Consider the following 25,189-nt stretch of genomic DNA (forward strand, 5'->3'; position numbering starts at 1 on the left):
GACCCTGCTCTCCATGTAGCATTCTCGCCACTCTTGCTGTGAACCATAATGATTCCTGAACAAGGCCTTCGCCCAGTTGTAGGCGACTTGCCTCCTCCCTCATTATGAGTGGGCAGCAAGTATTGGTGTGATGTTGATTGGCCAGCAAGATGTGGAACAGGGATGCCGGATGCATCCACAATGATGTTGGGACCATGGTGTTCAGGTCATCCATGGTCCATACCAGGAGCAACCAGCAGAATCGTGCACAGCTGTTGTGAAAAGGCACAGCCGTTTGTTTGCAGCTCTATGCTGGCTCCCCGGAAGTTGGTGAAGTAATTACACATGTCACCGCATCCCGTGGAAGTTGCAGGTAAAATGTCGTTGTCCTGCAACTTCTGATTTGATGAATGTTCGAAGCCTTCGAACAAGAATAAGTGATCGCTTTTCTTTCATATGTTGCAGTGTGATCCAAGCAAATGGTCACATAAATTTCCTTGGTGAAGGTAAGCATCCATCTCCAAGTTATGCAGGAGAATGTCTCCATCATTCTTTGAGAAGGAGGGTGTATGCCAAGATTAACTTCATTTTTATCCACAAATTTTCTTTCTCGAACTTCTTCCCAATTCCGTTAGCACCCCCTTCAAAATGTGATCTCGTCTTATCCTTATGCTCAGTCACATCTGAATCTGCTTTCCACACACACTGAATCAGATAGGGTACATCTTACCATGAAATCAGCATAATCATGTATATCTTCCGACAGTTTCACATTCAACAATTTGTTGTTTTTCCTTAAAACATTCAAAAAGTTATATTCATTTATATGCGTCACACAAATAATATTCAATCAGGTATGTATATTACTTCTAAACTAAGAATAGCATCCACAATTGCTTTCAGGTTAATATAGTTCAAAAATTTACTCATGCAGGTATTTTAGCACTACTCAAAGAAAATAAATTGTATATGATTACAATCACAAACAGGAATATCTAATTCCCAACAAATTTTTTCCAAACCAACAAATTAAGCATAATGTATTATTACCATAATTCCTCCCCGCTTTTCTTTTCCCTTTTTTTTTTTTTTTTTTTTTTTAACTAACAGTGTGTCACGCGTGATATAAGTTCACTGATCTTGTAATTGACACAATTCATAACATTGTCGTTATGCCATTATCTTAATTCAACTGTATTCATTTGCAACATCACTTGATTTAATCTTTTAATCTCAGTATTTATGTCGCCATAAAAGTCTTCCTCTTGTGGTTCCACATTTCTTTCCTCATTTGTCACTTCATGCATTATCATAGTGTTGTTGGTTACCTTATTCAAACACACCGTCACTAAGGCTTTCAAGCAAGCCACCACTAAAACAATTGTCAATACTAGGGCATGCCCGTACTATATATATATCTAAAATTATATCCCCCCCCCTATTTACATGAAATGGTTTGGTCCAAAGCGAACGGCTTGCGAGTGGTGACAATCCCCCCCCTCTATTTACATGCAATGGTTCGGTCCAAAGCGAACGGCTTCCGGAGTTTGGTAAAGAAATCGCCATCGCGTACACAAACGCGCAGGAAAGCGAATGAATCGCAAATTCGTTTTTATTAGTTGTAAAACATAATGCCCAATTATTCAATTAGCGCCAACGTATTTTGGCTGTTTGCAATTTAATCGCAAGGCAAAGTAGAAAGAGAAGAGGGAAAAAAAGAAAAGCCTTGCCTTGCTGCAAACAGCTGCTGCAAACAACAACAACAGGGAAGGCTGCACTGTCCGGAAGTTGGCATATCGCAGTTACGATTATTTTAGTGTTAATGGCCAATTATTCAATTAGCGCCAACGTATTTTGGCTGTTTGCAATTTAATCGCAAGGAAAAGTAGAAAGAGAAGAGGGAAAAAAAGAAAAGCCTTGCATTAACGCATTAACGCTTGCATTGCATTAACGGTTCGGCACACGTGATAGCTCGCTGCTCTCTGATTGGTTGAAGCGTTTTTTGGACATAGCTCGGTAGGTACTTGTCCGATTAATTTCAAACCTTGAAAAGGCACATCCTCGGGTCCCCAGCAATATACCTGGCAAGTTTCAAGTATATCGGACCCGTGGTTGTCGAGAAACAGCGGTCACAGACAAACACACAGACACACAGACACACAGACACACAGACACACAGACACACAGACACACAGACACACAGACACACAGACACACAGAGATTACTGGAATTATAGATAGATAACTACTAAACCAACAAACAAGTCTGCTACTCCTCCAAATGTGTTTCCCAACCATGCAAAGGCACCTCCTTTTATATAATCGTGGTATCTTGCTCCCTCTTGTCCCACCTGTAGCCATCTGTAAGACATGTGAGCTACCCCTTGTATATGTTCATACCTATAACATAATTATATGTCAATGACATTCAACATTATATACCAAACTAACAAGCTTCCGAAAAGGTAAATAAAGAAAATCCCTTAATATGTAACATAAATCAGATTATTTGTCTTACCCTGATCCCCCTATCTCCCGGGGTCGTACTAAATCCCTTAATCATGAGTGTAGTTGTGATACATTATCCCTCATGCTGCGCTAATATCAGTAGATAATGTATGTCATGTAGGCAAATAAATGTCCCTATCCCAAGTAGGAATACCACATGTTGAAAATGTAATGTTTATCAATGCAAGGGGTGTTAAAATGTAATTCAAATGAATGTAAATCACGACTATCATTTATCCGCCACTGAATGTTCTGCTGGGCTGCTAGGTGCAGCCTTATTTTCTGTGGGACCATCCACCTTAGCCCCATGTGCTTGCTTGCAATGAGAGGCATGAATCCAACTTTCTATTTTGGGTCCATATTTGTTTCTATTCTTATCAATCTCCTATGGTTTATCAATTCGTTCCAAAATACCGCAACGAAAGGTTTTAACCAAAGCTCTACCAAACTATTTCCAATGTGAACTCAAAATGCCAGTGAAACAATGATTCGAAGAATTAACTTCAAGGGGTCAATAAATTTATTCTATAACCAGATCTAATTTTCCCATCCAATAGTTTGCCTTGCCACATGTCATATTATAACACTTTAATAAACCTTCGAAAAATGTTTCCCATCTCAACAAATTTCCTTTTTACAAATAGCCATGTGTAACTTATGTATTTAACTACAATTTCCTCTCAATTTGTTTGGCCTAACTGGCCGCAAAAGTGGCTGCCAGCATGCAGTACCGTTTAAAAAAAAATCTACCAAGGAAGTGCTCGTCCACACAAGACCTCTACCAAAATGTTGTTTGTAAAAACAACTCTGGGATTTCTGATTACATGGATGCACACTCTCAGGACATTTTCAGGCTGCTGTTAACAATCCACTACGATAAATTAATTCCTTTACCCACAATCAAATAATTAGTACCAATTGAGGATATTATCCCTATCCCATTCATTTATAGATTCATTATGTTGGATCTAATTCTTCAATAATTTCCACTGCTGTAAGGAAGAACAATAGCTCTCATAAGTCTTGGTAATATCGTACTTAATTTACCCAGCATCGAAGAATTTATTTACTATCCATTCTCATCTGTTAACCAGTGACTTTGTTTGACCTCCAAAACTTAATTTGATGAATCCCATGTGTACAGCTACCACTTATTGGAACCCCTACTTTTGTAGAAAATATCCAGGTAAGTGTTTTTTTTTTACCCCCTTAACTGTTGCTCATCCATTTCTATGCACCCAGTGAGTACTACTGACACCAGTATGCCAATGTAGGTGTGCGGGATTAACAAATATGTTGCAGGTACATGTGACATCGCGTTCTGAGTATTAATGACGTAACAGCGCGTTCATGTCTGCCCCTTGGTTTAAGATTCACAATGCATTCCGTTTTAAAACTCACAATAGTTCAAACCAGCAAAATTTTCTTTACTATTTTCCCATATCATCTATGCCTAATACACATCCATACATACAGCACAATTTATATGCTGATAAAATTCAAGTTTATATATATAAAAAATCCGTGAGCAGAGTACTCTGGGAAGTCAGTGTAAGACCTCTCCCAAATTTGGCTAATTTTGTACTCCCACATTTTTATGAAGCTCATATCCATAAATAGCTTTGATTCTCATATAAATTCTATCAAAATGTAATCCCAAGATTACTCGCAATTGTTTTTTTTATATTAATGAATGGCTGCTCATAACTCAGCAAATCAAATCTTTATATTCCATCTCCCTTGACAAAAGAGATAATGTTCATAATCAAATTATATTTCTATTTTATTTTACGAATTCTCTCGATATGCGATCCCATCCACATGGAACTATCTATTTTCAGACAAGGCACACTGTTGGTGTCGACAATCTTGTAAGATTGATACACAAAAACACACACACACATGCATTATGCATATTTGTTTGCGTTGGAACCATTATTTACAGATCAAGATGGGTGTCAATTTTATTTCAATTTCATAAAATTTGTCCTTCAATTTTAGAAATGCTAATACACAAATGGACTAAAAGTCTATTCTTAGAAAACCCCTATGATGTCACATTGAAATTACCCTTTCAGTTCCCACAATAATTTATCCAAATTTGACTACACACCCATTTACATGTCAGTCGACCACTGACTTATCAATCATGCGAAACAATAGTCCGAAATTCCCACCTGATCATCATGTGACTCTTGTCACTTGGTTTCAAAAAAATTTGCAAAGCAATTGTTCCAACTTTGTAAATTTAAAATTGCTGTGCCCAAAATAGAAGATCCAATTTCGGCATTTGATCAATTAATTATTAATTTGTTAACAAGCAAAAAGAAAAATGAATCATTCTTGCTCCGAAAACTTTTCAGACACAAGAATCATCGACAGTTATTCATGTTTGTCCAGTAATCGAATCTGTTGAGGCCAATCATCATTTGGGATTTGCAGCAATGAAGGCCTAATCATTGTCTGAGGTACCAGTAAGCACTGGTACCCTTGATCTTGGTTTGCCCCATGAACTTGTCTTCCTGTTGACATACGGACATCTTCTTCTCCAATGTCCCATCTCTCCACACTTGAAACACCGGTTTCTGTCGTTGCCTGGTCTGTCCACCTGTGCACTTGTATTGCTGGGCTGCATCTCTACATCCCTGAGTTGCCACTGCAATCTCTGGTTATCTCCTGAAACACAAAAAAATTCTCTGCACCGTCCTTTTTGGGGAGACAAATGGGAATCAGATGGGACAACTGTCACTTTTATTCCTATTTTCGAGGGCAGTTGTGCTTTTATCTCCTCCACTGTATCCTGTATCCTTTTTATTTTAAGTTCTAGGTCCGTTATCCGTTCTTGCTGTTCCCGTTGTCTGGATTCACCATCCCAAAGATGGAATGCAGGCCTGTCTACCGTTAGATTCTGTCTCTTCCTGGCTCTCAATTTTTGTCCTAATCTTTCCAATCGACTTCGGTCAAATGTACCATCTCTTGGAAACTCCTTGGCATGTCCCTTTGTCCAGAAATGCCAATTCTCGACCTCCCTTATAGCTTCTGCACCATAACGGTCGTACATATGATATGTACAAGTACCTTTTTTGTGGAATCTCTGGTTGTCCTTGTGTATTTTTGCAGGCTCCATTTCCCATTCTGCCTGTATGTGAATAACACTCAATATTCACTCAATGTACCAGGTAGATTACTAGGATCTGTGCTTTGGAATGCACCTGTACACACCTGTACTGTAAATAAAATCTACTGGAGTTTGTTCCACCTTTTATCAAAGTAGCGTTGGATGTGTTGTAGCTTGTTCCAGGTTCCTCTAAAGCTTCACTCGTACTTCCAGGAAGGATCTGTCCACCTGTTCAAACGGTGATTTTCCAGAGAATCTCTCTCACCTGTGGCTTTTGCACAACCCAATCTCACAGATCGGCACTGCAGATGAGCCAAACGGGTCAGTATGAAATGGGTGAATCCGCAGGTATCTCGTTCTGTCGAAGGGGGAATCACACAATGGTAACCACACATATATCCAAACATAGACTCAGCACCTTGCTCAATTTTCCAAGGTTGTCTTCACATTGATAATATCTCACAAAGATATCAAAGCTTCTTTCTTGAGACCGCATTTTGCTCAATCAATCAATTTATTCACTTAAATCAGTTCCATTATTCAATTTCAATTGATTTATCAATATTCATCAAAAAATCAAATTACTCATTTTAGATGACTCCCTGCATAAGCCTCTTCCCCAATGATGTCAGGACAGATCCATCCATTGACTGAGCGAAGATCATCGGTCGTCACCTCCGATCCCTACCTCATGCCAATTGACGAATCACTGTTCTGTACTAGGGTCATATCTGACATATTTTCCCAATTTTGCCTGGTCACCACAAATTCTCTTTGCAACCACTAAAGGCAACTCTTCCTTCATTTGTGGGACAGCCAAAATTGAAGGCAGGTATTAAACGTTCATTTGGGAAAAAAATGTCTTTTTTTTTTTTAATAGTACCCAAAATCTCTTGGCAATCTAAATTTCGTAAAACTCCTGAAATGGAACTGTAAAATTCCTTCAAGCATGCTAAATTTTGAAACTCCATTGTTTGTAATACACAATTGATCCCATAGGGCTTGAAAGTTCTTTTAGTAATGCCATATATCCATATTTCTTTTCAAAATGTTCCTAACATACCTTAATCCCATTAGACCTCAAATAACCTACAATCCGAAAATAAATTTGTGACATTTCAACAATTATTACAATATCATTGTACTTCTCATCTGTAACAGTTTATTAAAAGGACAGATAGTAGCTATGGAACAGGTGCATGTATATGTAACAGGTGCATGCCCCCAGGGCACCGTTTCCTTCCCTTTTCATCCACCTTATAAAACATCAACACCATTCATTAAGATAATATAAATATCACATAATTCCACTCTTCCTTCAGTGAGGCCAGTTTTCCATCTGGTTCAAGATTTACATTTCATTCCATTAATTTGGAGCATTAATTTCATTAATTTATCACGACTTGTGATAAGCATTGATCATTTGAACACGAATTGAACAAATTTAATCAAACAATTAACTTGACATTCACGAAATAAAATGAATTTTATGACTTTTCTCATTATCCAAAAAGTTTACAAAATGTCCCAAATCTGTATATTTTTTTTATACTGTGGTTAAACTGAAAAATTGTTTTGTTGGACTCATGCAAGATCCCTTACAAATTTTGAAAATTTTCCAAAGACATAGCTTACTCTTAATATATGTCTGTATATTTTTACAAAATCCAACTACCATTTGTCTTTCAGTTCTATTCCCCATGATGCCCCCACTAAACACCCGTGTTAGTCCAATACAGGGTCTTTTAATTTTATTTTTCCACAATTTCCAATTCAAATTTATTCTCTTCCTTCCTATGAAATATTTTGTGAGAATTTTATGGAAAGTCACATCTTTTTCCCAAATTTACTGTAAGTTCTCCAATGATCATGTCCGGTCTTGAACATTCCACTGCAACAAATTTTCTCATACCTACTCGCATTAGATCCATTTCACATATCTGTTCATGAAATTTCATAAATGATCACACAAGTAATGATCACATTGTGATGACCTCTAAACATTCCTAAACCAATGAACTAGCCTGGCGATGCCAAATACCCCACACTTCTGTCATCTTAGAAGTCACTGTTTGCTTTAGACAAGTATTTATCAAAGCCTTCAGACAAATTATTAGCAATATTATTCCTAGGATTAAAATTATTAGGATTATTATCAAATATTTATCAAATATTAGGATTATCATCAAACCAATGAATGACTCAATTTTTTTTTTTTTTTTTTTTTTAATGACTGCACATCCAAACCTAGATATTTTGAGTTCCGTAACTTTAATACCTCAAATTTTCCATTTCTTCCCTCCCTGATCCTTAGATGTAGGGATGGGTTCTTTTTAGGATCATGTTGCGTCGACCATTATTTTCTTACTCGATTGGCTGATAGCATAACCAATCCACACGTGCTTCGTCCGAAGATGTGTCTTTTAGGAATTTAATTAAATAAGTCATTTATAAAATTAAATAATGAATTGATTAAATGATTAATCAATAAATCAAAATCTTTGATAGCCATATCACTTGGTCACTGTCATGTATCAGCCAACTAATTCAACCAACAGCTATTTTTATTCAACATAGGCCAAAAGTCAACAACAATTTCAACAATCCTTAATTTTCATTCGATTCACTTGACATTCGAATGGGATTTACATATCAGCCAACTAATTCAACCAACAACTATTTTTATTCAACATAGGCCAAAAGTCAACAACAATTTCAAAAATCCTTAATTTTCATTCGATTCACTTGACATTCGAATGGGATTTACATATCAGCCACCTAATTCAACCAACAACTATTTTTATTTAACATAGGCCAAAAGTCAACAACAATTTTAAAAAATCCTTAATTTTCATTCGATCGCTTGACATTCGAATGGGATTTACATATCAGCCAACTAATTCAACCAACAACTATTTTTATTCAACATAGGCCAAAAGTCAACAACAATTTCAAAAATCCTTAATTTTCATTCGATTCACTTGACATTCGAATGGGATTTATATATCAGCCAACTAATTCAACCAACAACTATTTTTATTCAACATAGGCAACAACAATTTCAAAATCCTCAATTTTCATTCGATTCACTTGACATTCGAATGGGATTTATGTATCAGCCAACTAATTCAACCAACAACTATTTTTATTCAACATAGGCCAAAAGTCAACAACAATTTCAAAAATCCTTAATTTTCATTCGATTCACTTGACATTCGAATGGGATTTACATATCAGCCAACTAATTCAACCAACAACTATTTTTATTCAACATAGGCCAAAAGGCAACAACAGTTTCAAAAATCCTTAATTTTCATTCGATCGCCATCTTCCATAATAATTCTGGACCGGCATCAGATGGCGTTGTCTGTCATTAATTTATATGTTTATTGAACGAGTTTTATGTGTTATAAAAACGGCGGGAAAATTTTCGGGGAAAATTTTTTTTCCTCTCCTCCACCCTTTTTTTTTCTTTCTTACCTTGGACCCACGGCTTTCGTCCTACACAATTTCGTTTAATTTGTCTAAATCCAACTCGCCGTTCCAAAGATATAAGCCGTTTTGTCGCGATACCACAAATTGGAAGAAAAAAAAAATATATATCTCCATTTACCGCCGTCTCTCGCACGCCAAGCGAGTCCTCTACCATTTGGGCGGGCAACTCAAAAGTACGTTGTAAGTGCTACACAAGTGTACGAGTGTGTAAACGAGTGTACAGGCCTTACACGACTCAGAAGCAAATCGTCCCATGGTGCACTCATGGCACGATCTTGCTCTTAGTACATGGTAAGGCTTCTAATAACCAGCGTCGAACTGGCGCATTTATTACACAGCGCAAAAAATACGTATTTACAGAAATCGTGAAACTCAGATAATGGCTTTAAACCCTTGCCGATGTCCCATCGGTGATTTCGTTTGCTCATTCACTATTCCTAAATCGATAAAAACGGATCTCGATCATTACCCGGCGTACTAAATTCCGCATTTGTAATGAGATTTCAACAGGATTACGACTCAAAGGAAAAAGAACGAGCAGACATTTTGTAGGACGTTACCTCGGACGATCGTTACATATATTAAAGTATTTATAATGTCGACAAATCATATCTTAATTCTTACAAAATTGGTTCTTTGCATAAATTACAGCACCGGGAGTCCCGCTCCAATGGATCTTTGTAGTTTACACAGCACCCTTGTAAAACTCAAATGGATCTTTGTGTACTAATTAATTACACAGCACCCAGGCCCCGCTCATATGGATCTTTGTGCAGCGCTACACAGCACCTGAGCAAAAGGGTCTCATCTACATTTTCCTTATCAGGGCTTCCGTGCACCAATAGTGCGTGGAGAAACCCAAACACCACCTCCTCCATGTATATACAGAATAACTATTCCCACGTTCGTACATCATACTGGACAAGAACAACAACATGCTTACCTTTCAGAAAGATCTTGTCGGTGTCCAATTGATCCCCTTACGGTAGCCACCAAATTGTTCGGGAATGTTAAAGGACTCGAGAGACTCCAATGACTGAGACAGTTTTACAAAGTAAGGATTTATTATAATTTATGGATCACTTGTTTCAATAAGGAACTACAATACAATAACGAATTTGGTAATTCTAGTCGCTGGTTCTCCTCCTTCGGCCGGTCTTCTGCTCAGCGCCGGTTCACTCGTTCGTTCCGTCGGGCATGGGCTCTCGTGGCAAGTCTCCCAGGTCAAAGAAATGTTCTCGTTTATATGGGCACCGCCGCGCTAATCCTTCCTCCGCTAAATGCTCCGAGGTCTTCCACGCTCGCCTCATCGGCGCCAGTTCGCTTCCCCAGGCGTTGACAACCATCCCTTCCTGCTGGGAGTTCCTCTGAACTTTCATTTGGTTCACAATAGTGAAGGCTTAGGAATATGCTCTCGCCCGGGGTCGTGACAAGGCGAACAAGAGATTACCAGGTCTGTGCTTATCTTCGTGCAAATTCCTGACATTCATTTACGAATCATCTCACTATCTGCTCCGTTTTCAATTCCAACCAATATGATGTCAAGATCTCTACTTCCACACCACTGTAAAATACATATTTTGTTCTATTTCTGCCTCTAATTACCCTAAAAACTTTTAAAAATATACTAAACCTATATTTTCAGGGACAAGGAATCCAATGAAAGTATCAAATTAGTGCTATGGGGAATGGTAAGACACGAATCAAAGGTTTTGAATTGCAAAATACTGTCTTTATATTCGCGATAAGTTGCATAATCAAATACATGTTATCATTTTGTACAGGCAGTTAATAACATCAAAATGTGTCACAATAATTCATATCACCAAACATACACAGGCAGTCAGCAAAATCATATATACACATGCAGTCAGTATAACTTCACATCTACACAGGCAGTCAATGACAAAATATACACAGGCAGTCAATGGCATCAAACATACACGATTACAGAATATGCCATTTAGAGTTCGTCATCACTGTCCTGTGTGTCGTATCCGACAATATAGTCCGCATCGTTTTCACAGTCCGTTCCACACAAGCAAAGGTTGGTCAAATTGATTGGCAAATCGAATTGGTCGAATGGTCGATCGAATCGAATTCGATGAATCGAATCGAATCGATCGAATTGGTCGAATGGTCGAATGGTCGATCGAAGCGATTGGTCGAATTGGTCGAATGGAATTGGTCGATTGGTCGAATTGGTCGAATCGAATTGGTCGGAATTGGCAAATGTAAACATTGATTTTCAGATTTTCCATGTAATAACGTTTCCAAAAATGTATAGGTTTGCTAATCTACCATGATTTTGAACGAAAAAACATAGTGAACCTGACTAAAATGTTCAAACTGTTTGCCCCCGGCATTCACACACTCCACTAGTCGAGTGTGGACACCCATGCACAGTTGCACACTCTGGCACAAAGGTCTTTATCAGCATCAATTTCCTGGCAAGCCTCCCGTATGAACTGAATCATGGCATCAACAGAACGTGGCTTGCGTGCGAAAACCCTGTCTTTTACACATCCCCAGAAAAAGAAGTCCATAGGGGTGAGATCCGGCGAACGTGGTGGCCAGTCAACGGCTCCCTGACGTCCAATCCACCTGTTGGGAAATTCTTTGTCAAGTAGCACACGCACAGTGAGTGTGAAGTGCAGTGGCGCCCCATCCTGCTGAAAGTAGAAGTCGTCCTGCTGCTGTTGTTCGCGTACCTGTGGTATGATTGTATCCGTCAGCATGTTCAGATACACGTGTTGATCGACAGTCCTGGGCAGAATGATAGGTCCAACGACACCTTTGCAGGACAGGCCAGCTCACACTGTCACCCCAGGTTGATTGAGCTGTTGCTCAATCGTGACTTTAGGGTTTTCAGTTGCGTAGCACACACAATTGTGCCGATTAACGGCACCCGATAGCTTAAAGTTTGCTTCATCGGACCACACGATTTTGCGCAGAATGCTGTCACCCTCGTTCCTCGTTCAGGATGGCTTCGCAAAATTGTAAACGCCGATCCGAGTCATCCTCTAATAAACCATGTATCAATCGTGGCACGTACATTTTCAGTCCTGCACGGTGCATCAAACGACCCAACGATCTGCGTTCAATACCCAATTCAGATGGCGCCCTGTTTTTCGATTTCTGTGGGCTCTGGGTAAATGCCAGGGCGACTTGCATTGCATTCTCTGGCGTTGTCACGGTGACTGGTCGACCACTCTTCGGCGAGTTGTGGATAGACCCCGTCCTCTCAAATTTGTCACGTATCCGGTAAATCGTGAGCCTCGTTGGTGGAGGCGATGCAAATGTTTCTCGCCACTGCTCTCGCACACGTTCACTATTCTCTGTCTTCCAGTACTGTTTCAAAATCCATTTGCGCTCCTCGTCCGTTGAATTACCAGCCATCGTTAAATTTCCACTTCGCCTGCAAATAATAGATGTATTATAGAAAAAATTACGAAAATAAAAATATTTAAAATGGCAATAATGAATTTAATGAATTAAATGAATTCTAGTATTAAATGAATCCTAGCACCACTATTATAATACTGGTAATACTGGTATAATCCTTACTGTATACCTACTTTTGCAGCCCTCTGTATATATATATATACATACACACACACACACACACACACATATCTTTGCTGGTCTAAGGTTAGTAATGTGGCTGCTTTGAGTAGCTTTGCAATGGTGTCCCCTCCTCCCACCATCCCATTATGTCACATACCTTTGTGTAGGTGTACGCTCTGTGGTCAGACCGAGTTCAACTCCTCCACGATTTGTCAAGCCCAGAGACTCCTGTTGCACTGGTAGCGGACGGGCCATACGTGTGTGTGGCAACTTCTTCACGTTACCTTGTCATACATGCCGGCACAGGGCACTGCCAACCACTGTTCCCTTGTGATCCCAATCGAAGTGATGCCATTGTGCGCCGAGCTGGTGTTGAAGAGTTCCTGCTTGCTGGACCAGGTGGTCTTGGTAAGCTGAGCTGTGGTCCTGGTGCAGGATGCGCCATTAAATGCCAGCCAGAACAATGCGTTAGCATATCCACTATTGTACCCCATGTAAGAGAAAAAAATGTTGTGGCTAGTGTAATCTTTTCTTTGATGCCTACATATAAGCTGGATACCAAACTTACCATGATGACGGTCTGCTGACAACATCCCGATGTTCTAAAGGCTGCAAAAGTAAGGCCTTTGACAAAGCATGTGCTTTTGGGAAATGTTTGGAAGCTGGAAATCCAGTACATGGAGGCAATCTCAAGGTGTTGTTTGTGTAACTTGCACGTTGAACTGTAACATTGTACTGCAGGACAATGAGTTACAGGTGCTTCATTCTCCTGCACAGGCATGCTTGTGACTGCTGCTGGCACGTCACACCGCGCACCGGTCCCTTGGAGCGAGACGGTGTTTGCTGCAGCTTTTCTGGATCCATATGTGATCGCGTTGGACAGGTCTGGTGTGAACGTGCACTCTGTACTGGATCAAGCGCTAAAGCAAACGCTCCGGTTCACCGGAGGAAATCTTCTCGAAGCCTGTGAAGGTTTGTGACGACGAGATGCTGAGATACCTGTACGAGGTATGTCTGGATTATTGTGTAGTGCAGGGGGTCGGCAACATTTTTATGCAGAAGAGCCAAAAAAAAATAGAAACCTTGAGCAGTTTGTGCAAAAAGAGCCAATCGTACAACTTAAACACACAATTTACACAACCTACTTCAATGTGGAAGTGTAATTATGAAATATTAAAAATTTAAAGTTTATGTTTCACTTCTATTGCAGTTTTCTGTTCAGGTAAAGCTCAAGCAATGCTGCAGTCTTCATTTAAGATTTGGAATTCCAGAAAACTTCCAGTAAAAACTAAGCTTAAACTATGAAATTCCAATGTCAAATCAGTGTTATTATACGGTGCAGAGACATGGAAAATGAGCAGGGAAATGGATTGCAAAACTGATGGTCTTGTATCATAAATTTTTAAGAAGGATTCTAAATATTTTTAAAGAACGAAGATGGCAATGGATAGGACATATAATGAGAAAACCAGAGGTTATCTGACTATAGAGGCTACACTTTGCATACCGATGGGGAAAGGAAGAGGAGGAGACCAAGAAACATGGAGAATTGTTGAACATGAACCTCAATCAGAAAGGGCAATTGCAGTGGAGTATACAGAGAGGATTGCTCAAAACCAAGCAGGATGGAAGAATCTCATTGTGGCCCTTTATGCTGAAAAGCATAATGGATCTTATGTAGAAGAAGAAGAAGAAGAAGAAAATTGCTGTTTTCTAATGGGACGTCTACTGCTACATCGTCTTGCTGATTCCTTTGAAGTCCGTTTCATAGCTGGTCTGGTTCAAAGGCCGGTTCATACACATTTTACCTGAAAAGAATGGTATTCCTCTTTCTTTCGTTTTGGCATTTTCATACTTGAGAGTGGGTTAACTAAAAATGAAAATCTGAAGCCATTCTTACAAAGATGCATTAATTGAATGATGTATTGACCAATCAAAACACAACAAGAGCATAGTCAATGGTGCACCATCACAAAGTCCCACATTTCCCACCCAAAAAAGTTGAAAGATTTTAAAAAGTTCCACTAAGAATGACCCAACGTCAAATTAAAAAATTTTTTTTTTTCCCTTTTTGATCTCTGTGATCCCAAGGCCCCCACCCATTGGAGCATGACCCCGAGGTCGAATTCCAAAAAAGTTACATATTCATGTGGCACCCAACGTTGACTGCTTATACAAAGTTTCATTTTAAAACTTGCCCATAATTGCATTTTTCAGTATTAGACCTTTTTGCCCCAGGGGGCACGGCCAAAAATGGCACTGCTTTTGCACCCTCGTGCTATGTATTGATCATAACTACCAAGTTTGGTGAATTTCTGCTTAACCTGCTTAGGAGGAGATAGCCTTACGGATGGTCAGAGCCAATTTCCATATCACCCCACCCCCCCCCCCCCCTTTTTTATTTTTCAAAAAGTGTGGGGAAAATAAAACTACAGACTCAGGAATATAAGCAACATTAAGATCTGTCTACGTGCCACGGTCCTGTTCATGCAGGACAGGACAGAGATACAGCTCTGGTACAGGCTTCGGACAATAAACAACAACAACAACAACAATAAGATAAGCCGCTATGAGGTAGGCGGATCTAAATTAAATGAATATACACCACAAAATTCCAACCAATGGTAATTTGTGAATATGTTTTATAAACATATATCAGCTCTGCGAGCCACATTGGGATCGTAGAAGAGCCAGATATGGCTCGTGAGCCATAGGTTGCAGACCCCTGGTGTACTGGGATGATGACGCGCTGCTGTGCTCATGAATCGTAACTCTACATCCTGCAATGTGTTTCCCAGTCTCTTCTGAGCTGTTTATAATCTGTACTTTGTCCCATTTAATTTCTCATCCCAGTGCACTCTGATTCCGCCATGATTGCCATTTCGTTGCATCATGACACTATTGGTGCTTATCTTGGATGATTAAGAACTAAGAAGTTATATAAGCATGTTGAAGATGGCACGTTGACGCTAATGCTTCGTGATGTGTAATATTTAACAGGACGTCTCTGGCTGGCGAGTAGTAGAGAAGTGTACGCACTTGTACCACGGCCGCTCGACAAGCAGGTTTGGGATCTTCTGCTGGCATGGCGCACGGAGGAGGCCATGCAACTGCTGGATGGTGCTGGTACCATCCTACCAAGAGAGAAATTGCAGGTGTGAAAGAATAACTTGGGTGGGAAGTATTTTTTGTGTACAAGGTCGAGGTTCGTGGAGGAGCTAGAACACAGAATGGATTGTGATGCAACAGAACAAAAAGCACAGTAAAAGATAGCGGGGGGGGGGGGGAAACACCAACAGTAGGGTTGAGGGACAAAATGGAGAGAGGCCTCGAGCACAGAAGGGACACCACTCGACAGGCTCAAAAGACATGTTTACATAATTATTTTTTATTTTTTATTATTATTATTTTTTTGTATACTGAATCGAGGCTCGTGAAAGAGCTAACATTTACTTCACAAACAAATCAACCAGACAAACAAAACACGCAAAAAGCAGGAGCGGAAAACAAGATAGGGAGAGAAGGTGAAGCACACAAACACAACATTTGAGAGCAGGGAGATGTGTGGAAGGGAGAGGGCTTGGGGGGAGGAGGCATGGGAAGGGGGGGGGGGGGGGGAATTTTATATAATTTTATAAATTTTATATTTACATTTTATATTTACATTATTATATTTATATTTACATTACATTTATATAAATATATATATAACATTTATTTACAATATACATTTTATAAATTTGCATTTTATATAACTGAATTTAGGTTTCGCAAATTGTAATTTACAAAGTTTCATTGAAAATGGTACAGTTCTTGTACCTTCTTGCTGTGTGGTGATCATGATAAGTACGAGGTTTTGATGAATTTCTGCACAACCGTTTAGGAGGAGATGGCATGATGGATGGACAGAGCAGATTACAATATCCGCCTGTTTTTTTTTTAAGCATGGGGATAATGAAATAAGGGTTGGGTTGTAAACAAAGGCTGTATATTGATTATTATTAGTCCCCTACCGGTGTACACCGGAGGGGACTATAGGTTTGCACTCTGTCCCTCCATCTGTCTGTCCGTCACGCAAAGAACAGCTTTCCGGACTTTTTTTCTAAACTCTTAATGCTAATGATTTCAAACTTGGTACATGGTTTCCTCATGATAAGTTACAGATCAAGTTCGAACTTCACGACGTTTCGATCATGTTTGACAAGGTTATGGCACTTTGAACTTTGGTAATTTCTCCAACAGTTTTCTGGACTATAACTTGGAGTGCGGTAAGTCAAAGCTGTTAATATTCCTTGTTTTAACTCCAATTTACATTCTGTTTCCACTTTTAGTGAGAAGTAGGGGTCTGTGCAACCATTCATAAACTTTATTTGGTGTAAATTGGATAATTTTTAGCCGAGTTACCTCAGACCGTGAGTTGGTAATTATATAATTCACACACAGTGCAATACATGCAGGCTGCTCCACGGAGCGACCTTGCGGGCTTATTTTAACTCTGATTTACATTCTTTTTCCCCTTTTAGTGAGAAGTAGGGGTCTGTGCAACCATTCCTGAACTTTATTTGGTGCAAATTGGATAATTTTTAGCCGAGTTACCGCAGACCGTGAGTTGGTAATTATATAATTCACACAGTGCAATACGTGCAGGCTGCCCCAACAGTTTTCTGGACGACAGATAGCCGGTAGGGGACATGTATTGCAGCGCAATACTCAGAATGCTTGTTATTTTTAGATCACCCGGAACTAAATAAGTTCAGGGAACCAAGTAAGTTCCGGGGAGCCTATGCAATGGCGCGTCATCCGTCAATCCGTAAACACTTGCAACCTCTTCTCCCAAACCGCTGATGGGATTGCAACCAAATTTGGCACAAATGATATTTCTTATGTTGTGACTAAAGTTTGTTCACGGCATTAAAAAAAGATCGGGGTCTAAGAGGGTCTACCGGGGGTCAAAGTGGATCCTGGTTTGACCCTCCCAAAATAGGAATGAGCTTTTGTCCTCTGAAACTACACACACTATTTTGATGGAATTTGACCACAACCTTCATCACCTGTGATGTCGCAATGTTTGTTCACGGCATTAGAAAAATCCGATTTATGGGGTCTTACGGGGAAGCTATTGGGGCCCAAAATAGATGTTTTTTGTTCGTTTATAGTCCTATGATTACAATAGTATGATTCTACATGCTGCCCTGTCTCTCTTAGCAACCATAGAAATGGGTTTAAAATACTGTGATACTGTTTAAAATACCTTTGGTCGGTGTAGCATACTGCCTTATTCTACCAGGTGAGTGCCCAGGGGTATTGCCCCTATTTTCATGTAAGGCTGTGATGTTGGCTGATTTCCATACAGATGGAAGATAACCTGTGGTAAATGGCAGGGTGGAAAAGGGTAGAGAGAGGAAGTGGAAGAGCAGCACAGTGGGTTTTTAGGATGCGTGAGCTGATGCCATCCGGTCCAGTTGCAGAGTTAGAGTTTAGGGTTGCCAGAAACTTTTCCACCCTCTCAGGTGCAAAAGACAGAGTCCAGTAGTAATTGGGTATGACTGGGAAGGGTGGGTACCGATAGTGAGGGGTTAGGGACAGCAGGTGTTGAAGCAAACACAGAATTGAGGCATTCAGCCTTCTCCTGAGCGGAGTCAGCTGTGGTGCCATTTGAAAAGAGGGAAGGGGATGGAAGTGAGCATACACAAGAGGTCGATTTGACAAGGCGTCACCAGGTTTTAGAGGAGGGAGACAAGTTTGAAAATTCATTCTTGAGATTGGACAGGTGTTTACTGGTTCTCCTGAGAGTGGACACACTCTTTTTGCGGGCGTTATGGAAGGATCTGAGCTTGCCTGCGGTTGGATTTTCTTTCCAGAAGAAGAATGCATGTTGTTTTAAAGCAACTTCTTCACCACGGGATTCAAATTATGAAGAGTCAGAGGATGGATAAGATAACTGAAGACGAGTTGGGGCAAATCTGCATAAGAGGGAGCAGGTTTCTGTGGAAGAATTAGATGGCTGAATTTATATCGGGGGCGGTAGATATAGGTAGGAGACCAGTCCTGAAGTGTGATGGCTGTTTGGAGTCCATGCCAGTTTGCTTAAGTGACCCGCCAGACTCAACGGCACCGAGGCTGTTCTCTGAGAATGGCCAGAGAGATGTCGCCAATCACAATTTCTGATATTGTATTGGCAAATATTTTCGACAAAGATCTCAAACGATCCAGTGTTTCAAGCAAAAGCAGTAATGCCTGGACATGTAGAAACGTCTCGTGCTTCAAATCTGCCAAAACAAAACTACCATGTCCGGCACACTCAAAGTTCAAAATGGTACTTGTAACTTCCGGCTTATATTGTAATAAACTTCACTATCTGCTAATTATTTTGTCCAATTTCCCCCTCCCCCACCCTCTTTTCCTTGGGTTCAAGAGTCTGAGCCGACGTGCACAGCAACAAAGAGGTTTTGAATATTTGCTGAAGCTCCAATTTGATGAAGCAAAACAGATGTTTTGGTATGGCACAACATGATGCATCATCCCCATGTGCACCTTTCTCCCATTTTTCATCATCCCACTCTATTTTTCTCATCGGTTTCTTTCCCTCCTGTAGTTCTGGGTGCACTGATGTCCGGGAGGTGGCCTCCTTGTACCCACACCTTCTCCCTGCGGCGTCGCACTTTGTCCGCATGCACCCGCCCCTGCATGACACCGCCGACTTTGTATCCATATCTGCCGGTCAGCTGCAGAACCTCTTCTCTTACAAGCGTTTCCTTCTGGATTGCCTGCGGGACGCCCGCAGAGAACCCTCGACGTGGGGCCGTCCATCCACCGAGGCGGACAGCAATGGCAGAGACCAATGCGATGGGTGGCAGGTGGACGTCGATACCGCACTTGTAAAGTTGGCTGCGGAATTCGGAGATGACTGTCTTTTTGATCTCGTGGCTGAAGACAATGTTTGTATATTGGAGGACTGCACACCTTGGTTGGAAAAGCATGGCAGGTGAGAGAAATATATGGCAAAGTTACGATTGGATGGACATGTGGATAAGGACGCCATTCGTAGGAATATGTATAGTGACATTTCATTTCTTTGATGTTGTGATAACTCGTGATTTGTCATCGGATAATCATGTGGTATTGTCGTGCAGCTGATTGTTTGGTTTTCATCCACCAACCCCCAGATTCTATGCACTGGGCTTGTTGTACAAGTGCCATGGACAGGAAGAAGTTGCTTTCCAGGTGAATCTGCGCAAGTTCATCAACACTGCAAAAGGCATTTTTCCTTCAAGATCGCTATGCTTCTTGGGAAGCAAATTACTGTCAAACGTGGCCACGACCTTTCTCCCTTTTTTATAATGGAAAGATTAAGGGGGGTGAGGAAGTAGGAAAAGCTGAATATGGGAATACACTGGAGAACAAAATATGTGACAATAATAGAGCACCAAAGTGTGACATCACATTGGCATGACAACGCTCGACCGGTTCTAAACAAAAGAACCTGAAAGCACACTCGCTTCAATCGAATGTGCTTTGCTCGTTGAAGCATCACCAAATATGGCTGCCATGTTGATTACCTCACTCACAACGTACTTTTCCGACGAGCCAAAATATCTTACCTTGGCCTAGTGCACACAATGGGAGGTTGATTTATGCAACTTCTGTGGTGTCAACATTTCACACTGATTTTTTTTTAAAAAAAAATTTTTTTTTTTTTTTTTTTTGGTATACTGAATCGAGGCTCGTGAAAGAGCTAACATTTACTTCACAAACAAATTAACCAAACAAACAAAATACCCAAAAAGAGGGAGCGGAAGACAAGATGGGGAGAGAAGGGGAAGCACACAAACACACAACATCCGAGAGCAGGGAGATGTGTGGAAGGGAGAGGGCCCGGGGGAGGAGGCATGGGAAGGGGGGGGGGGGGGGGGAGGGAGAAGTATAAAACACAAGGACACCAAGGACTTCCTGGACAGAAGTTGGTATTTCAAAAAAGTGGAATTGGGGTGAAATTAGCGGGGGTAGAAAAGATCAAGGTTTTGGATGGGGGAAGATAAGAGATGGTGGTGAACAGCTGTTTTAAAGACTTGGAGGGTGGAGTGGGATTGAAGAGAGTGAGGGAGTTTGTTCCAGAGGTGGGAGAAAAGAGGAATGAAGGAGTGAAGGTGAGCAGAGAGTCTTGATTTTGGCAGTTTAACCATAAGAGGGTTGCAGGCAGATCTTGTGCGACCTGTAGGAATATTTGCGGGACAGAGCCCAGAGACAGCTGGGGGGGCAAGGCCAGAGAGAAGTCAGTAGAAGATGGAAAGACCACCAACCTGCCTGCGGTGAGTGAGTGAGAGGCCCTTGGAGTTAGCTTCATCGCGGGAGATTCCAATGATTCTGAATGCTTTGGTTTCAACAGCGTGAAGGCGAGCTAGGTGTGAGGCAGGAGCACCAGCCCAGAGGGGAGAGCAGTATTCCATTGAGCTGCGGATGAAAGCCTTGTATGTGGTGAGGAGCTCAGGTGTGCCAAGGAAGGACTTCGCACGACGGAGGATGCCCAGTCGGCGACTGGCTTTGGAGGCCAGATTTGAAATGTGGTTTTCCCAGGAAATATCATGGCAGATAGTGAGACCCAAAAGCTTGAGTGACAGAACTTCTTGGAGAGGATTATTCAGAAAGTGGATGGGAGGGTTGTCCAGTCGGTCTTTTCGGAGAGACATCGTAAGAGTGTGAGATTTGTCAGGATTGAAAGACATGTTCCACTTGTTTGCCCAGTCTGTGATTTTGTCAAGGTCTGCAGAGAGTGAGGACGCTTCAGACTGCCGATCTGAGGGATGAAGAATGGAGCGACAGAGAGTAGAGTCGTCAGCAAAGAGATAGAGAGGATTTTCAAGAGAGTCAGAGAGATCATTGATGAAGACCAGAAAAAGCACAGGGCCCAGAACACTGCCTTGGGGAACTCCAGCCTGAACAGGAAGAGGAGATGAGAGAAACCCATTCAGGGCCACACGTTGACTACGACGAGAGAGGAAGTCCGCCAGCCATGCGTGGAGATTTCCATGGATACCAAAAGAGGAGAGTTTGGTGAGCAGAGCGGGTGCCAGACCGTATCGAAGGCACATGATATGTCGAGGGAGACTGCTCTAATTTCCTGTTTGGCATTGAGGACCTCCATCCATTGTTGAGAAAGCAGAAGCAGCATGTCCAGAGTGGAGTGTCCAGGTCTGAAACCAAATTGATGATCAGAGATCAAGCCATTGGAGAAGAGGAAAGATTTCATATCTGAAGCAATGATGGAATCCATGACTTTGCTGATAATTGGGAGAAGGCTGATTGGTCTGTAGTTGCTGGGATCTGTTTTTGCACCTTTTTTGTGCAAAGCGGTGATGTTGGCAGATTTCCAAGCAGATGGAAGATGACCTTGAGCAAAAGAGAGGGTGAAGAGAACAGAGAGAGGGAGTGAAAGAGCGGAAGAACGTGATTTTAGGACCCGTGGGCTGATGCCGTCAGGTCCAGTTGCAGAATCAGAGTCGAGGGTTGACAGAAACTTTTCCACCTTGTCAGGAGGAAAGGACACAGAGTCCAGGAGCAGCTGGGTACGGTGGGTACAGAGAGGGATGGGTTTGGGACACAAGATTTAGAGGCAAACACAGAGTTGAGGCATTCAGCTTTTTCACGTGTGGAGTCAGCTGTGTGGCCATTTGAGGTGAGGGAGGGGATGGAGGGGGAACAAACACAAGAAACAGATTTGACCAGACGCCACCAGGATTTGGATTGGAAGAGGGAGACAGATAAGAGAGTTCGGTCCTGAGAAAGGAGAGATATTGTTTCCTGGCTCTCCTGAGGGTGGACACACACTTGTTTCGGGCTTTGTGAAAGGAAATGAGATTTCCTTCCGTTGGATTTGCTTTCCAGGAGACGAAAGCAAGTTGTTTCTGGGCAATAGCCTCACCACAAGAATCCGTGTACCATGGACGGGAGGAAGGGTATGACAACTGAAGACGAGATGGGATAAATCTGTGCATGAGAGAGAGCAATTTACTTTGGAAGAATTCCCAGGATGAGTTGATGTCAGAGGCAGTGGAGATGGGAGACCAGTCCAGATGATTGATGGCTGCTTGAAGACCGTGCCAGTTGGCCTGAGTGAAATGCCAGACTCGTCGACGCTGAGGAGGCTCTCTGAGAATGGTCAGAGAGATGTCCACTTTAACAAGCACATGATCAGAAGAGCCGATTGGAGCAGAAGAAGAGCAGCAGACATTTTCAGGGAAGTTAGTCATAACCAAGTCCAGAAGAGAAGATGCTCCGTTGACTGAGATCCGGGTTGGGAAATTGACAGATTGTGTCAGTCCCAGTGAGTCACAGAAGTCCTTTGCTGAAGAGCCATGGCTGGTGAGAGAGGTACCCACCCCCAGCCAACTGGCATGGTGACAGTTGAAATCACCACATATGAGGAAGAGAGAGTTGGGATGGGTAGATAGAAGTTGGTCCATATTATCAGACAGCGAGATGTAGATGGAGTCATCACTGTTTGGTGGACGGTACAACACACATATGAACAAAAGGTGGGAGCGAAGGGGAAGCCGTAGCCAAAGGTATTCCTGGGGGTGAGGTGGAGAGAGGGCAGTGCAGGGCGAGTGAGGAAGAGAGTTTTTTTTATAAAGATAGCAACCCCACCTCCAGGACGAGGCTCAGGTCTATCATACCGGAGGAGGGAGTATCCTGGGAAAGATACCAAGGAATCAGAGACATCATGAAGGAGGAAAGTTTCTGTTAAGCAGATCACGTCTGGTTTGTCAGAAGCAACCTGTATGGAGAGATCAGTTAAGTTTGAGCGAAGGCCCCGGATGTTTGAGGTCCATACTGTTAAGGAAGAGGAAGGGGGAGCATCGGATACAGAACGGGGGGGGGGGGGGGAGCGGTAGGGTAAGATGTGGAAGAGGAGGAAGAGGTAGGGAGAGCTGTTGAAGGTGTGTCAGAGATTACAGAATAGCTTGGAGAAAGGGAAGAATGGGGCAGACAAAAGGTTTGATGGTGATTGGGTGAGGCGCAGTGAGGTGTTATTTGAGGAGGGGGAAGAGTGAGGCAGAATGTTGAGGGAGAATAAGGTGAAAGTTGGAAGGGGGAAGAAGCGGGGAGGACGCTTTGAGGAGGAGGGGTGAGAGGGGAGTCCAGGAGGGGAGGAGTGAGGGAAAGTCTCGGAGGGGAGGGGAGTGGGGGGAGTTTAGGAGGGAAGGGGCAGGGGGGGAGATTTGAAAGGGATGGTGATGGGGAAGATTTGGGGGGGAGGGGCAAGGGGGAAGATTTGAAAGAGATGGGTGATGGGGAAGATTTGGAGGGAAGGGGTGAGATTGGATTTTGAAAAGTGTACGATTAATGGGAAACGAACATTTATTGCAAAATGAGTTTCTTGAGACATTCGAGTCAAAAATACATTTGAGGACGCTGAAGGATGGGTGGAGTTCTGGAGAGTTTAGGGAATGAATGAAAGATGCACTGTAAGAGATGGAATTTTTTTTTGGAATGAATAGAATTGGTGAGCAAGTCGAAAGCATCCTTTTATAGAAGAAGAAGAAAAAGGTGTTATAGAATATGACAAAATAAAGTTCTTCAGGGGACAGATGAAACATTTTTTTAACAACGTGATCACGTGATCACGAACAACGTGGTCGAAGAACGAACGAACAAATAAGAATGAACAAACGGATAAGAACAGGGAAGGAAAATATATATATATATTTTTTTTTTGAGATTTTAAAACAAGGAAGTATGGGGTGAAAAGACCGTGAAAAACAGAGACCGAAAGTAATTTGCAGCGCGATCGAAGAACCGCTGAGACAAAAAAAAAGCCTCAAGCCAAGGGCTGACACGGTAGCCTACTAGCACTACACTAGGCCTCAGAATACACGATACGAAAAAAACGACGATTCTGTACACAGGTATGAAAAACCAACACCGAGAAACCTATTAAAGTCACCCCAATAGGTACATACACCGAAAGAAAGATACAGATTCGACAAAAACACAATTGTGAAAAATTACTTAACTTCGAAAGCGTGCGCGTGGGGACAGCTTTGAAGAGACGTGACGACCAATCTTGCGCATGCGCAGTTTTGATCTTATTTGTTTAATTCACTGTTGTTTAACACTTGCTTCTTTTGGAAAACAATAAAAGCTGCAGGTATGACTCTCGGTTGTTGATTACAATCGAGAACGAAGCACTGTACCATCTTCACAAAGCTACGGCGACCGTATTCTACGATAATGTAGAACCAGGCCGTGCACTGTCGTGCCATCGTCGCTTCGGTGCTCTATACAGTTGAGCCACAGTAGGTTGAAAGGCAAGGAAGAATGTAAAAAGTCATTTAGTCCCAAAAGCTTGTTTGGAAAAGGATTCTGAAGGGGTGACCGAAGGCTTCAGGGAGTAGAAGAGGAAGAAAGTTTCAGAAGCCACAAAACCCTTTTCGAGGTATCTCAAGGCATGTTACTGTAAACATTATTCAGAATTTGATGAAAACTTGTGATCTTGGCGATTCAAATAAGTTCTGTAGACCC

The 25,189-nt window shown here is 41.7% G+C and overlaps 1 protein-coding gene across 5 annotated transcripts in view; it reads left to right on the forward strand.

Annotated features, from left to right (window-relative positions):
* Positions 1–25,189, forward strand: part of TGFBRAP1 (transforming growth factor beta receptor associated protein 1) — a 58,541-nt gene that overhangs the window by 21,415 nt on the left and 11,937 nt on the right. For all 5 annotated transcript variants that reach the window (XR_013623548.1, XR_013623549.1, XM_068116363.2 and 2 more), the window contains 6 exons: positions 12,835–13,075; positions 13,445–13,639; positions 15,668–15,822; positions 19,083–19,165; positions 19,263–19,652; positions 19,834–19,891. Coding sequence is in view for 3 of the 5 variants with exons in the window: in XM_068116363.2 (XP_067972464.2) it covers positions 12,835–13,075; positions 13,445–13,639; positions 15,668–15,822; positions 19,083–19,165; positions 19,263–19,652; positions 19,834–19,891 (1,122 nt within the window). In the remaining 2 variants the exon portion in view is untranslated. The remainder of the gene's footprint in view (positions 1–12,834; positions 13,076–13,444; positions 13,640–15,667; positions 15,823–19,082; positions 19,166–19,262; positions 19,653–19,833; positions 19,892–25,189) is intronic.

Source organism: Myxine glutinosa, chromosome 5, assembly GCF_964187855.1.
Source record: "Myxine glutinosa chromosome 5, kmMyxGlut1.1, whole genome shotgun sequence".
Lineage (NCBI taxonomy): Eukaryota > Metazoa > Chordata > Myxini > Myxiniformes > Myxinidae > Myxine > Myxine glutinosa.